The following is a 17,291-nucleotide window of genomic DNA, read 5'->3' on the forward strand; positions in this document are numbered from 1 at the left end:
AGATTAGCATTCATGGCTTCAGTTTCACATTTGAGAGGTACTAGGACATTGTCACCATTGAAATAAGTTGTGAAAATCCTTGCAAACGCTTGTGAAAAATAATCCTTTAAGCTTTAATTCTTTCCAGGTCTGAATTCTCTTGGTGAAGTCAAGTTGCCCCGCTGCCAAACATCCAAGAGATCACAAATGTGTTTGCCCACCACATCCTGAAGTGATTGGAGCATACAGGCCTTACTATAGTTGGATATATCCAATGATATGCCAATGAAAAGGAATATGCTATCTGACACATTCACTACACCTGTCACCCAGCAATACTGGGCAATGAGAGTGCAAGTATGTTGCTGGACCCATAGCCAGCTGGAGGAGAGTTTTCAATTGTTTTAGGCTCTGAGGAAGAATTGAATAAGCTGCACTAATTTAAATATTTAGGACAAAAAGCATTGGTGCCATCTTCTGCCGGACCCAGGTTCTTCCATCCACATTGTATGAATTTACCCACTCACTGAAGTAGGCAAACAGGAGTTGCTGGGAGTTCTCCGATATGAATGTGACCTTGCAGCTCCCAACCTATTAAAGATTGAACAGTGCTCCACCAAAGCAAAAGACTCTAGCTAAGTGAATATTCTGTATCCAACATGGTATATCACATGATTTAAGCACCCAAACTGTCCACTCAGTTCAGCTGGCCCTGGATATCCTCCTGATCCATTCTTTCCTTTTGCACAAGTCTAGTATCTATCCACCCTGTGGTTACACAGAACAATACAGCACAGCACAGAACAGGCCCTTCGGCCCATGATGTTGTGCCGAATATTTGTCCTAGCTTAAGCACCTATCCATGTACCTATCCAATTGCCGCTTAAAGGTCACCAATGATTCTGACTCTGCCACTCACACAGGCAGCGCATTCCATGCCCCCACCACACTCTGGGTAAAGAACCTACCCCTGACATCCCCCCTATACCTTCCACCCTTCACCTTAAATTTATGTCCCCTTGTAACACTCTGTTGTATCCAGGGAAAAAGTCTCTGACTGTCTACTCTATCTATTCCCCTGATCATCTTATAAACCTCTATCAAGTCACCCCTCATCCTTCACCGTTCCAATGAGAAAAGGCCTAGCACTCTCAACCTATCCTCATACGACCTATTCTCCATTCCAGGCAACAGCCTGGTAAATCTCCTCTGCACCCTCTCCAAAGCTTCCACATCTTTCCTAAAGTGAGGTGACCAGAATGCACACAGTACTCCAAATGTGGCCTTACCAAAGTCCTGTACAGCTGCAACATCACCTCACGACTCTTGAATTCAATCCCTCTGCTAATGATTAATACACCATGGGCCTTCTTACAAGCTCTCTCCACCTGAGTGGCAACTTTCAAAGAGCTATGGACATAGACCCCAAGATCCCTCTGCTCCTCCATCTTACTAAGAACCCGACCGTTAACTCTGTATTCCGCATTCTTATTTGTCCTTCCAAAATGGACAACCTCACAGTTGACAGGGTTGAATTCCATCTGCCACTCCTCAGCCCAGCTCTACATCATATCTAAGTCCCTTTGCAGCTGACAACAGCCCTCCTCACTATCCACAACTCCACCAATCTTCGTATTGTCTGCAAATTTACTGACCACCCTTCAACTCCCTCTTCCAAGTCATTAATAAAAATTACAAACAGCAGAAGACCCAGAACTGATCCCTGCCGAACTCTACTTGTAACTGGGCTCCAGGCTGAATATTTACCATCTACCACCACTCTCTGACTTCGACCGGTTAGCCAGTTCTCTATCCAACTGGCCAAATTTCCCACTATCCCATGCCTCCTGGCTTTCCGCATAAGCCTACCATGGGTAAACTTATCGAATGCCTTTCTAAAATCCATCTATGCTACATCCACTGGTCTACCCTCATCCACATGCTTGGTCAGCTCCTCAAAGAATTCAATAAGACTTGTAAGGCAAGACCTACCCCTCACAAATCTGTGCTGGCTGTCCCTAATCAAACAGTGTCTTTCCAGATACTCATAAATCCTATCCTTCAGTACCCTATCCATTACTTTGCCTACCACCGAAATAAGACTAACTGACCTGTAATTCCCGGGGTTATCCCTATTCCCTTTTTTGAACAGGGGCACAACATTCGCCAGTCTCCAGTCCCCTGCTACAGCCCCCGTTGACAGTGAAGACAAAAAGATCATTGCCAACGGTTCTGCAATTTCCTATCTTGCTTCCCACATAATCCTAGGATATATCCCGTCAAGCCCAGGGGACTTGTCTATCCTCAAGTTTTTCAAAATGCCCAACACATCTTCCTTCCTAACAAGTATCTCCCCTAGCTTACCAGTCCGTTTCATACTCGCCTCTTCAACAATACGTTCCCTCTCATTTGTAAATACTGAAGAAAAGTACTCATTCAAGACCTCTCCTATCTGTTCTGACTCAATACACAGTCTCCCACAACTGTCCTTGATCGGACCTACTCTCGTTCTCGTCATTTTCATGTTTCTCACATACACATAAAAGGCCTTGGGGTTATCCTTGATCCTACCCGCCAAAGATTTTTCGTGCCCTCTCTTAGCTCTCCTAATCCATATCTTCAGCTTCCACCTGGCTATCCTGTATCCCTCCAATGCTCTGTCTGAACCTTGTTTCCTCAACCTTATGTAAGCCTCCTTCTTCCACTTTACTAGACATTCAACCTCCCTCATCAACCAAGGTTCCCTCACACGACCATCTCTTCCCTGCCTGACATACATATCAAGGACACGTAGTATCTGTTCCTTGAAAAAGTTCCACATTTCAACGACATCCTTCCCTGACAGCCTATGCTCCCAACTTATGCTCCTGAGATACAAGTTCCATATTCTAACATTTTCATGAGTAAAATTATTTCTCGTGAATTTGTCCCATCCCTTCTCAAATGGAAATATTTTGTAAAAGTCCATCCTATCAAACTCCCTTGCAATTTTAAAGAGCCTCTGTTAAGTTACTGCTACTTTCGAAAGTAAGACCCTGACTTCTTCAGTCTTTCATGACAGTTATAATCATCCAGTTCGGTTAAACAAGTTTGAATCATTTTTGTAGTTTCACCAATGCCTCTACATCTGTTTTGTAATTAACAACTATACACATAGACGCTGTTATTGTGAGTATCAACGTTTGTACACAACATGCAACATGTGGTTGTATCGTCATATATGTTTGCAAATCTCAGACTTTCAATTTCCCTCAAATATAAGAAAACTCTTATGAGATGGTCAATATGGCAACTTGACTTCACCAAGAGAATTCAGACCTGGAAAGAATCAAAGCTTAACGGATGATTTTTCACAAGCGTTTGCAAGGATTTTCACAACTTATTTCAGACTCATACTAAGACTTGCTAGTCCTGTTTCCCAAGTAACTGGATGATAATGATTGTTGTGGCTACCACATGCTCAATGGCTTAACCTAGGTTACAAATGTTGCTCTTCATTCTAATGCTCACAGCTAAGGTCAACCAGTACTATGAATGATATTGGTAAAGCTGCTTGCGTCCGGTTCTCATTCTGTGTGAATATTTTCCACAAGAAGGCTGTACCACGATGTAAATTTAACAAACTGCTCTCATGTTTGAAAGTTAATTAAGGACTGAAGTTGACTTATTAGAATAAGTCAAATCAAATGTAATCTCCAATATGAAATGTTAACGATAACCAAAGCAAGATGTGTTTATGTCGGACCAAATCATATGTGTCGCCAGGTTCCCCAACATGCAGCTAACAGGTTGGCTGCTGGAGGGTCAGCAGGGTGTTGGGGAAGTTGGAGTGGTAGTGAAGAGGTGCAAAGGTACCCATAGGGGAAAGACTGCTGCCCTGAGGCATGCTACTAATAGGCTGAAGATATGGCTTCCACCCTCCGGGACATGTAAGCCCTCACTTGGAGAGCTTAGTCATTTAGAGGCACGGGGGGCCCACTGAGGAGAGTCAAATACTCCGTCCTCCAACACGCTAACAGGGAAGCATGCTGGATTTAACCCCTGATATGCACTTATCTCCTCACCAGTTTAATCCAGGGAGACAAGGCCCTCACATGGACAGGTCCCACTGGAATAAGCATGTCAATCCTGTCTTCCAACCCAGCTGTGGGGAGGCATATAATCCAGGCAGTAATATCTGTAGACTCCCCACAATCTTTCTTGGTAATTTTAGTAACTATACACTATCTTAACTGTTTTTCTAAAGGAATCTTTCAATTCATTTTAATGGACTGTCCTTGGACAGTAAATATGCCGTAAAAATCCTTCCTTGCTTTCCATTGCACTTTAATCCTCCAACACACTAAATACAGAACACTGTGGGTTTGCAGTTAATAAAAAAGCGACATGAAACTAACTATCTCACCATCAATAAGCAGGATTCCCAAATTCCCTGATCACTTTACTGTGTCTATCACCTTAAGAGTTTAGATTCAATGTCTCTCCGAGCTGAAGTTGAATTTATTTTACTGGTGACAGACAACACATTTAAATTGACTTAGCTGAGGAGCTAATGAATTGGGGGGTAAGTTCACATTGATTTGTTTACTCAGCTCATTATATTTTTTATTACCTCTGAAGTGTGGAGCTTGCTTGAGGTCAGAGCTTTATCATGGTTTTGTGGATACAGGGAACATTTTAAAGAGATTCTTGCTTATAACCATTTAAGGGAAAAATCAGACACTGGGAGGCACCTTGCAGTGATTATGACAGAAGCTAAAAAATTGTCAAATATGATTATGGCACTTAACCTCAAGGATCAGGTTCTTTCTTGTAACATTTCTTACATCTGTATTTTTAGTGATTTTTTTTCAGAATGAGTGAGAACACACTGAATGGATAATTATCCTTTGGTATGGGTGTACAGCAAATGCAACAAAAAAAAATGTGTAGGTTTTGTGGATGAGTAAATACAACTGATCAAGTAGCTTCTAGGATACACAGTGATTTTTGTAATTGGAGATTTGGGTGGATAAAGTACATTGTGCAGAGTAAAGGTTAAACAATGATAGCACAGGGGTGGCTCGATATGGTGGAGTTCAGCTTAATTACACTTGAAAGAGAAAAGAAAAGAACTATGTTTACAGCAATGCTTATTGTGACCCTAGGGTGTGCAGAATTACTTTACAGTGAATTAAGTACTTCCCAAATACAGCCACTGTGCAATGTAGCCTCGCAATCCAACAGTTATACAGTCATAGAGATGTACAGCACTGAAACAAATCCTTCAGTCCAACTCGTCCATGCCAATCAGATAGCCAAATTTAATAGAGTCCCATTTGCCAGCAATTGGCCCATTTCCTTCCAAATACTTCCTATTCATGTACCCGTCCAGATGCCTTTTAAATGTTGCAATTGTACCAGCCTCCACTACTTTCTCTAGCAGCTCATTCCATACACACACCACCCTCTGCATGAAAAAGTTGCCCCTTAGGTCCCTCTTAAATATTTCCTCTCTCACCCTAAATTGATGCCCTCTAGTTTTAGACTGCCCCAAACCAGGGAAAGACCCTTGTATATTTGCCCTATCCAAGCCCCTCATGATTTTATAAATCTATATAAGGTCAACCCTCAGCCTCCAATGCTCCAGGCAAAACGCTCTAACCTATTCACCCTCTCCCTACAGCTAAAACCCTCCAAACCTGGCAACATCCTTGTAAATCTTTTCTGAACCCTTTCAAGTTTCACAACATCCCATAGGTGGACGATGAGAATGCCACACAATATTCCAACTGTGGTCTTAAAAATGTCCTGTGGTCTTAAAAAAAAACAATGTGACCTCCCAACTCCGACACTCATTGCTCTGACCCAAAAAGGAAAGCATACCAAAAGCCTTCTTCACTATCCTATCTACATGCAACTCCACTTTCAAGGAGCTATGAACCTGCACTCTAAGGTCTCTTTGTTCAGCAACACTCCCTAGGACCTTGCCATTAAGTGTATACGTCCTGCTAAGATTTGCTTTCCCAAAATGCAGCACCTCACATTTACCTAAATTAAACTCCATCTGCCACATCTCAGCCCACTGGCCCATCTGATCAAAATCCTGTTGTACTCTGAGGTAACCTTCTTTGCTATCCACTACACCTCCAATTTTGGTGTCATCTGCAAAGTTATTAACTATACCTCCTATGTCCACATCCAAATCATTGATATAAATGATGAAAAGCAGTGGACTCAGCATCAATCCTTGTGGCACACCACTGGTTACAGACTTCTAATCTGAAAAGGAACCCTCCACCACTGCCCTCTGTCCTCTACCTTTGAGCCAATTTTGTATCCATATGGCTAGTTCTCCTTGTATTCAATATGATCTAACCTTGCTAACCAGTCTACCATGGGGAACCTTGTCAAACGTCTTGCTGAAGTCCATATAGATCACATCCACCACTCAGCCCTGATCGATCCTTTTTGTTACTTCTTCAAAAAGCTCAATCAAGTTTGTGAGATGTGATTTGCCACACACAAAGCCATGTTGACTCTCCCTAATCAGTCCTTGTCCATCCAAATACATGTAAATCCTGTCCCTCAGGATTCCCTCCAACAACCTGTCCATCACCAATGTCAGGCTCACCTGTCTACATTTCACTGTCTTTTCCTTACCACCTTTCTTAAATAGTGGCATGACATTAGCCAACCTCGATATCTTCTGGCACCTCCCCTGTGACTATCAATGATCCAAATATCTCAGCAAGATGCTCAGCAATCACTTCCCTGGCTTCCCACAGCTGGGGATTTATCTACCTTTATGTATTTTAAGACATCCAACACCTCCTCCTCTGTAATATGGACATTTTTTTTCAAGAGGTCACCATCTATTTCCCCACATTCTGTATCTTCATGTCCTTCTCCACAGTAAATATGGATGCAAAATACTCATTTAGTATCTTCCTCATGTTTTGTGATTCCACAAGTGGGCTGCCTTGCTGTTCTTTGAGGGGTCCTATTCTCCCTCTCGTTACCATTTTAGCCTAAATGTATTTATAAAATCACTTTCAATTCTCCCATTCACCTAAAATAGAGGTCATGCTGCAGCTGTAAAAACTCTGATGCGGCTGCACTTGGAGTATTGCATGCAGTTTTGGTCATCACATTATAGGAAGGATGTTGAAACTTTGGAAAGGGTTCAGAGGAGATTTACTAGGATGTTGCCTGAAATGGAGGGAAGGTCTTATGCGGAAACATTGAGGGACTTGAGGCTGTTTTATTAGAGAAAGGAAGGTTGAGAGGTGACTTAATTGAGACATACAAGATAATCAGACGGTTAGATCTGGTGGACAGTGAGAGCCTTTTTCCAAGGGTGGGTAGCACAGGGGGGCATAGCTTCAAATTGAGGGGTGATAGATATAGGACAGAGACAGTTTCTTTACTCAGAATAGTAGGGGCATGGAATGCACTGCCTGCAACAGTCTTAGACTTGCCAACTTTACAGGCATTTAAAAGGGTCATTGGATAGGCATATGGATGAGAATGGAATAGCGTAGGTTAGATTGGCTTCAGATTGGTTTCACAGGTTGGCACAAGATCGAGGGCCGAAGGGCCTGTGCTATGCTGTAATGTTCTATGTTCTTTCCCAGTGCCATGTTCCTAACCATGCCCTGAGTTCATCTTCTTCATGCATTGAAATAAATGCAGATTAAATAACCTCGTTCAATGCTTTGTTCCTGCCTGCCCTAACTATTTGATTTGCTCCTTTCTCAACTGCAGCAGATTCAGACTGATGTCTTTCCTCACCATCTCCCTGGGTCCCCCACCAATACTTTACTTGTTTAAATCCTCTTGAGCAGCTCAAGAAAATGTCCCTGCCAATATCTTTGTCCCCTTCCAATTCAGGTGTGATCCGTCCTTCTAATACAGGTCACTTCTACCACAGAAGAGATTCAAATTATCCAAAAATATAAAGTCATGTTTGGTAGTGAAAAATATTGGACAGAACACCATAGACCAACTCTCCTGCTTTTCTTTGAAATAATTTTTTTCTACAATGCTGGGATCCAATTTGGGTCTTTGCTTAATGTTTTACCTGAAAGATGGCAATTTCACTTTCTGTCAGTACTACAAGGAATTGTCAGCAAATATTTGTTTATTTTATTTTGTGTTTGAAGTCTTTGGAGTACAAAATTAAGATAGTTGTACAAAGAAGACTCAAATGGATAGGATAAAGATTGTGATGAATTTTTGAGGGAAGAACGGTCATTGTGATGACATTATAGTACCCTCACTTCACAGTTTCTATATGCAGAAATAATAATTTGTTTTGGTAATGCATTCTGGTCGTCTTATCCATGTTTTTGTCCACTAGGGATTTTTTTATGTGCATGTGATTTGTATGAACGCTGTAATCAGTTCGAAATTATGCCACGTGAACATCATATAAATTCTTAACATATTTGCATGGAATTTTCAATTAATTGTGAGTACTATTGCATTTGAAACAGATGGGTCCCTTTAAAATAGAACAAAATTAGCATTTTCTTTTCAGTTTGTTCATAGGATGTGAGTGTCATTGTCGAGACCAGCATTTGTTTCCTACACCTAATTGCTAGGAGGCAATTAAGAATCAACCACATTGATATAGGTCTGGAGTCACATATAGGCTAGACCAGATTAAGACAGCAGATATTGTTCCCTAAAGGACAAAGCGATCAAGATGGATTTTTGCAACAGTTGACAGTTTCAAAGTCACTATTATGCTTTTTTAAATATATTATTCCAGATTTAAATGAATTCAAATTTCACTATCTACCATAGTGGGATGTGAACCTATGTCCCCAGAACATCACCCTGGGGTTCTGAAATACTAGTTTAGTGATATTACCTCCTCACATGTTCCCCCACTTCCCTCACAGTTGCAACTATAATACTCATGCAGGTACTTCCAAGGTCTGTACTATTAAAAATAACAAACTGCTGCAGATTTGGACACATGGTAGTAGTCCTCTCACAATGAAGTTCATTATAAAGGAACTTTTTGAATAGTTCTCAGACAAGTGATATAAAAATGTTATTCTTTTCCCCATTAGAACTGTGCAAATACCCTCAGCAGTCGGCATGTCCAGATTTGAAGAGCTATGGAGGTGGACATTGCTAACTTAGTATTTCTTTGACAAAATATTTGTTTTTAAATAATAATGTGGTAACTAAATGAACAAAGCTGAATCCAGCTGGAAAAAGAGACATTTGTGATGATGGCTTCATCAAAATTTTTCTTCATTGCAACATCCAATGAACTAATTATATTTGTTGTCAAAACTAAAATAATAAAATCTAGTATGGATTATTTGAAGCAAATTAATTTGGTTTCAAGCAATGTTCTGTGAGACTGAGAAACGTTAATCATAGCAAATGTGACCCTGTTACTCTTAAAAGAACAAAATTCAAGACTGCATGTGGAAAATTGTGAGCAGTTATGGGCCCCGTATCTAAGGAAGGATGCACTGGCTTTGAAGAGGGTCCAGAGGAAGTTTACCAAGGTAATCCTGGAGATGTAACCCTTGTCATCTGAGGAATGGTTGAGGACTCTGAATCTGTGCTCGATTTAGAAGTTTACAAGGATGTGACAGGATGTAATTGAAACCTACAGAATACTGAGAGGCCGAGATAGAGTGGACCTGGAGAACTAACATGAGAGACTGGGACCTGAGCGCACTGTCTCAGAGTGAAGGGATGACTATTTAGAAATAAGACAAGGTGGAATCTTTTCAACCGGAGGCTGGTTATTCTGTGGAGCTTTTTTGCTGCAAAAGGCTATGATGGCGAAGTCATGAAGTGTATTTAAGACTGAGATTAGATAGGTTCTTGATTGGTAAGGAGATCAAAGGTTACATGGAAAAGGCAGGAGAATGAGAAACATATCAGCCATGGTTGAATGGTAAAGCAGACTTGATGGGCCAAATGGCCTGATTCAACTCCTATATCTTAAGGTCTTATTTTACTTCCCATTGATTTCCTTTTTCTAAACCCTTTAACAAGACATTCTTTTTGTTTTCTATTCCGTCTAGGCTGTGAAGGTAGTTGGAAGCAATATCTCTCACAAACTGCGATTGTCCACCATAAAAACCTCAGATGAAGGCACTTATGAATGCAGAGTGACTGATTACAGTGAGGGCAAACCCAGACATCACAAAGTGAAAGCTTATCTGAGGGTCAAACCTGAGCAGGATCATGAGATGCTGCTACATGAAGCTGCCGCCCACATGCAGGATACCAAGGTGCCGGGAAGTGATATGAAAGCTCACACGAATCATATTGCTAAATCCTCATCTTTTTCCAACAGCCCTAAATCTATCCAAATCATGAATGAACAAGCTCTGGATACTGACTGTGAACAGAATGATCTGTCTCTTGATGCTGATCGTATCCACTGTGTTTAATAGAATGAGCTGTTGTGGAGAGTCAAGTGTTTGTAAATTGTATAGAAGGAGTGCATGACCAGCTTCTTTGTGGGAGTATTTTGGCAAAAGAATATCTGTAAAACTATCACTTAAAGGGGGTACCCAGCTTTTTAACCATTTTTGTTATTTGATATATTTCATGTTTGTTGAAAGTGAAATGTTAATTTCATTACATCTTGATTTGTGTTCCACAGCCTATTTAAAAATCTCTTATTTACGTAATAATCCAATAGAAGCAAGCTCACATCTGTCTTTTACAGTACATTTATCAGAAAGACACAATGACAGTCTTACATAGAATAGAATACTGACATAAATGTATTTAATCTTTAAATGTAATAAACAATTATCCATCTCTCCAAACTTTATGGAAGGATATTTCATCCTCACTTTCTTTTCAAATAACAATTGAACCCTTAGGTCAACCTAGGGTTTCAAGCTCAATCCAGTCTTTAACAACTCCAAAACTTTTACAATTGATGATTACAGCACCCTATTACCTGAAAAATCTCAACTCCATCTTCAGCTTACCATTCTAATTCTATCAGAAGAACTGCAATGTTGTGACGTAATGTTAATTATATTACAGGTCCTAAGTCTCACTTGATCAAGTAATATCACTACTGTTTTTAAACCTCAACTTCGTGCTACGAAAAATCTCTTAACTCCATTTCACACAACCATCACAACCCTTGTTACTCTCAAGAGTTTCTATTCTGCCTTTCCTTCATATCCACAATCAAACATAATAATCCAAACTAATTACCACATTTTCCAATCTCACCTAAAGACTCCAATACCATTTTGCTTAACATCCTCAACCTGCTCCCACCTAACAATCCCAATCCTATTTTTACCTAACACTTAATGTATATTTAATGATCCATTTGCCCATTGTTCTGTGACATCTCAGATGAATCCAAAATGATGCATTATCTCATAACAATCCTAACCACATACTGTGAAGAGTTCCAATCTCCTTCTACCCAAGCATAGGTGCCACGGTAGCTCAGTGGTTGGCACTGCTGCCTCAGTGCCATGGACCTTGTTTTGATTCCAGTCTCGGGCAACTGTATGGAGTTTGCACATTCTCCATGTGTTTGTGTGGGTTTCCTCCAGGTGCTCCAGTTTCTATCCACAGTCCAAAGATGTGCAGGTTAGGTGGACTGGCCATGCTAAGTTGCCCATAGTGTCTGGGGATGTGTAGACCAGGTGGATTAGCCATGTGATATGAAGGGGAATGGGGTGGGTCTGGGTGGGATGCTCTTCAGAAGGTCATTGTGGACTTGATGGGTCAAATGGCCTGCTTCCACATTGTAGGGTATCTATCTATGTAAGTCCTTCCTTATTCTCATCAAGCAACTTTAACTTATTTCATTTTAACCGCAAGTCTAGTAATGTCCCTATCACAATATAGTCAATAACCAGTACTCAAACTTCCCTGACTCAATCATTTTAACTCATTAAGAATTATTTCATCCTCATCAACAAGTTTCCACTCAAATATTATGATCTCGTCAAACAAACTATGCATCCAAAATAACAAAAGTTAATTCCCTAATGGTCTGTAATAACTAAGTATCTTTTGTACAAAGTCCTATCTGGAGATTCAGCTTGCAGAAATATTAGTACAAGATTAATATGCTGTTAAAGAATTAAAAATAGTGAACATCATTGAATACCAGGAAAAGGTATAAATTGATTAACATTATACTAATCTTTTGTTTCTTTTTCTCTATCAATAACTAGGAGCAGTCAGCAAATGAAGTGTAAACATGCCATGCATTGTAAATGTCTATGTAAAGAGGGGTGGAATTGCAATGAAAAAGAATTTGCTTTTGTTCTCCCTGACTAATTCATTATTGTGATAAAACACCTACTTCTTGCATTGGTTTATGGGCCACATCAAATATTTACCAGGAATCTTAGATCATCTGACTTGATGGTGTCCTTCAATATTGCATAGGTTGATCAGGTCTCGTTATTTTGATAAGTCACTCAAAGGGACATATCTGGTACCATGCAATAGAATGCTTTGCTGTAAATAGAGCTGTTTTTGTGATTTTTCTCTATTAACCTTTTCTTTTCAATTTAGTTGTTGCCGTTTTGAAATATTTGTGTAAGAAATCTAACGTAACATTGTTTTATCTGCAAGTATTTTTAAATTGTATATGGTCAAGCATCGTTAAATCAATTTTAAAAAGAGCAGAAGTTAGACATTGAAAGTAACATAATATATTTTAGATTGTGCCAATCATCAGTTTTCCAGTATAGGGCCAGACAAGAACTAGTCTTGTCCTTTAGCAATTAAAATAACGTATCCGTAATGCCGCCAGATATACAATGCCCTTGCCATATTGGAATACGCTCAGTGTGTTGACAAATTTGCAATGGTACCTGTTGTCCTGTCAAAACTGTGGACGGAACAGGATGGCAAATGGCTTCCAGCCCTATACTTTCATTACCAGTAAATTTCCATGTAAAATACTGACATGTATTACAAATAGTGCCACTTCACACTTTGGAACCCATTTAACGAGCAGTGAAGTGGGATGATGCTGCAGGCTTTAAAACCTATTTAATGGATCATTCAAATAGTCCATTCAAACTGTGAACACCTGTCAGTCTATACGGCTGAAACAAAGACAGAAAATGCTGGAAATACTCAGCAGGTTTGACAGTACCTGAAGCATTTTGCTTCTGTATCATCTGAAAACTATTTATGCGAGAGAGAAAAAAATCCAGAAAGTAGTGGGTCATTGCACACAAATCATATTTAAGTACTTTTTTAGTGGTGATGTAACTATGGAAACATTCAGAGCCACATTTGCAGCAGCTTTTAATTACTGGATTTTATTTTGGCTATTTGTAGCAGAGTCTGTCTGTAAATGATTTTGCTGAATGTGATTAATAAACACAAAACATGGATAGAGTCTTGTCAGGTTTGTTTTCTTTGTATGAATATTTTTAATGATACAAGAGTGTTGCAACTTTTATGAACTGGGAGAATTTTCTGCAGTATGTGCTGAGAACCAGTTTTATTTTAACTTTCTAGCATCTATTTTTAATCAACCTGCTCAGGGACTTTATGACACACCTCTTGAGCAAGTAGGACTTGAAACCAGATCTTCTGGCTCAGAAACAGGGGCACTACAACTATGCCACAAGAACCCTTAGAGAGCCAGATATTGCTTTGCTTTTCTTTTTTCAAACTTCATATCCAGAAGTGCTCTCAAATACAACAGATTGTTTTTTTTTTCCCCTATCCTCAAATCACCCATCTACTGTTCATCTATTATCCTTCACTAATAATCATCTGTATTTCAAATTATGTTTAATGTCTGGCATGAACAATACAGACCACCAAAGGTAAAGAAATAGTTCTTTTTGTAAAGCTGGAGGTGCTATCACACACAAGTGAACAGCTTTTGCTACGAGCAAATTACCCATGGCAATGTTCATCTTTTAAATGCCACCATTAAATCAGTTGTGTTTCCAATTGTTCAATTTATAAGCAGAGTCCATTAAAGAAAAGGCAATAATGCCAAGGTGTGGGAGAGATAGGAAAAGATGGAGATGGTAAAGGACAGTTATCATTATTAATGATTTCACTTGGCTATTTGGGCCCTTTTTTGATTGAACGAATAATCAATCAAATTGATCCATACTCATCTAAAACCAATCAGAGTCCCTCCCCTTTCTCTCGGGGATCTGGGGTGGAGGGAACTACATGTGGCAGTCCCCTGCAACCACAGATCGCGGTGGTTCATGGACTTCCAGCCCAACTGCTTGTTCTGTGGTGCTGTAGAGTCCATAGACCATGTATATATTCGGTGTGGGCATTTACACTCCCTCTTGGATTTTCTTAAACACCTTCTTCTCAGTCCTACACTCCTGATCTTTGAGCACTCTTTGTGCAGGGGGGAGAGTAGGTTAGAGGATCTCCTCGTGGGTCTGCTCCTGGGCCTGGCCAAACTGGCCATAAACAGATCCAGGCAGTGGGCCGAGGAGGGAGTAATTAGGACTGATTGCCTTCCCCTCTTCCGTGGCTACGTCCGAGCCTGTGTGTCTCTGGAGAAGGAGCATATGTGTCCACCAACTCCCTTGAGCTGTTCAGGGAGAGGTGGGCACCTCTATTTTGATTTAATCCTTACCCTAAATGTTTTTGATCACACAGCATTGCCTTATGATGAGAGGGGCATTACTTGTCACTGGCCACTCTGGTGTTTCCTTTCTTCGTGATGGTGGAAATTGAATAAAGATTTGTACATGTGTGTCTTTCACGATGTCTGACACCTGCACACACACAACATGGGTGCTGGGGAAAGTATAAACACTACCGCAGTAAGATGGTACTGTGGAGGTGAGGGAGAGAAAGTCAAAAAAAAGAAAACCAGGAGATGTAGCATCTCCTCACTTTAGGGCACTGACTCTGAAAAAGAAAAAAAATAAATTTAACCAATCAATATATCAAAGGCTGTTTATATAACACCCACTGATACAATACATGAATGCATGGTGAAGGAATATAAAGGTTTTAATAAGGGATATTTTCAAAACTTTCCATAAAATTATCGAATTATTGTACACAATATTGATTCTCTCTCTCGATAAAAACAGAAACAATTCTAAGCACTAAAGGACCAAGACAAGGTGCAAGATAAATATCACAAAGGCATTACTGAACTGACATTTGGGAATCTGCAATGTACACCTGTTAATCAACAAGTGTCTAGAAAGAGCTATCTGACAATTCTGAGAATGAACTTGTTTTAAAGTGATGGGGTTGGAGGTGGTGGTTTTGTGTGAGTATATGTGTGGGGGTGTGTGTAGGTGGGTGTGTGTGTGTGTGATGACATGTGTGATGACCTGCCTGACATCTTGGATACCTTGCTTCGAAAACTTCAAACAAATGATTAATATAGGCTAAACTACCATGCCTCAGAAATAAAATGAGTTAACATGCTCAGAGACAGAAGGCAATATTCGAGACACAGCTAAATTCTTCAGATAGAAAATGGACCAGGAGGAAGAGTTCTCTTATAATTCGGTTGTGCTGTAATGCAACAGTTGCGTTCTGCTGCGACCTCACGCTATAATAAATTAGGCTATGGAAAAATCGCTATAAAAAATCGCACTGTTGAAGATCACTAATAGAAAATTGCTATACCCATTCAATAGCAAGTTTGCATTATCCAAACAACATTCATCAGTTGAAGTATAGCCAATATGCACTGGCGAAATGTGCATTATAGCAGAATGAACTGTACAGAGATCACCCCACTTTTTGCTTAACAGTTTTGGTCATTTGGCATCAGTGAACCACTCAGCTCTCATTGGTTGTACAGTTTTCAGGTCTATTTAGCTAATACATCATGTAGCCCTTTGTTACATATTAAACTATCTTAAAATTACTTGTGAAAACTCAACTGACTATCTTTGGTATCTGTGGCTCCCAAAATCAAATCTTATCCAATTGAGTCAATGTGCTTAAAATGAACATCGAAACACAAATAGGCTATTCATAAAATTAAATGTGATCATTGAGAATTCCAAAGCTTCACAATCCTCTGAGAAGAAATTTTTTCTCATCTCTGTCCTAAATAGCATCCCCCTTACTTTTGGATTTTGCTCTTTGATTCTATATTCACCAGCTAAGGAAAGCACCGTACCTTATCTACTCTGTCTATTCCTTTTAAACATTTTGTAGGTTTCAGTGAGATTGCCTCTCATTTTTTGAAGCTCTAGAAATACAGGCTCAGTTGTCCGATTTGTCTTCACGTGACTCCATCTATGGCAACAATATCCTTCCTGAGGTAAGGAGACGGAAACCGCAAACAATAATCGAGGTTGATGTTCCCTCTAAGCTGCTATCAAGCTGTGCATGCACAACTACTCCAATGTTCTGTGCCTGATGGTTGGTGTTCTGGTTCGAGATGGTGCTGCCATGCACAGTCCGAAGAAATTTAGAGCACATGCTGCTCCAGGTGCAGTCTAACCAAGCTTTTATACAACTGAAGCAAGATTTCACTGCTCTATTACTCAAATCCTCCACATTTCACATTTACACTTTACAAACTCTTATCATTTAAGAGTTGGACTACTTTCTAAAAGGTGAGATAATTCGTAAAGCCAAAATACAAAGGGATCTGGGAGTGCTAGTCGAGGATTCTCTAAAAGTAAAAATGCAGGTTGAGTCCGTGATTAAGAAAGCGAATGCAATGTTGTCATTTATCTCAAGAGGGTTGGAATATAAAAGCACCGTTGTGCTACTGAGACTTTATAAAGCTGTGGTTAGGCCCCATTTGGAGTACTGTGTCCAGTTTTGGACCCCACACCTCAGGAAGGACATACTGGCACTGGAGCATATCCAGCGGACATTCACACAGATGATCCCTGGAATGGTAGGTCTAGCATATGAGGAACGGCTGAGGATCCTGGGATTGTATTCATTGGAATTTAGAAGATTAAGGGAAGATCTAATAGAAACTTACAAGAGAATACATGGCTTGGACGCTAGGAAATTGTTTCCATTAGGTGAGGAGACCAGGACCCATGGGCACAGCCTTAGAATTAGTGGGGGTGAATTCAGAACAGAAATGCGGGGACATTTCTTCAACCAGAGAGTGGTGGGCCTGTGGAATTCATTTTCGCAGAGTGCAGTGGAGGCCGGGAGCTAAATGTCTTCAAGGCAGAGATTGATAAATTCTTGATGTTACAAGGAATTAAGGACTACGGGGACAATGTGGGTAAGTGGAGTTGAAATGCCCATCAGCCATGATCGAATGGCGGAGTGAACTAGATGGGCCGAATGGCCTTACTTCCACTCCTATGTCTTATGGTCTTAAGAAATACCCTGCACATTTGTTCCTCTGCAGT

The 17,291-nt window shown here is 40.2% G+C and overlaps 1 protein-coding gene across 1 annotated transcript in view; it reads left to right on the top strand.

Moving 5' to 3' along the window:
- The window catches only part of LOC132822648 (V-set and transmembrane domain-containing protein 2-like protein), an 89,388-nt gene extending 73,721 nt beyond the window's left edge, over window positions 1-15,667 (top strand). The window contains exons 4-6 of the mRNA XM_060835894.1: window positions 10,020-10,374; window positions 14,781-14,814; window positions 15,598-15,667. Coding sequence (XP_060691877.1) covers window positions 10,020-10,374; window positions 14,781-14,814; window positions 15,598-15,667 — 459 coding nt within the window. The remainder of the gene's footprint in view (window positions 1-10,019; window positions 10,375-14,780; window positions 14,815-15,597) is intronic.
- The last annotated feature ends 1,624 nt before the right edge of the window (window positions 15,668-17,291 follow it).

The sequence above is a fragment of the Hemiscyllium ocellatum genome, chromosome 15 (assembly GCF_020745735.1).
Source record: "Hemiscyllium ocellatum isolate sHemOce1 chromosome 15, sHemOce1.pat.X.cur, whole genome shotgun sequence".
NCBI lineage: Eukaryota > Metazoa > Chordata > Chondrichthyes > Orectolobiformes > Hemiscylliidae > Hemiscyllium > Hemiscyllium ocellatum.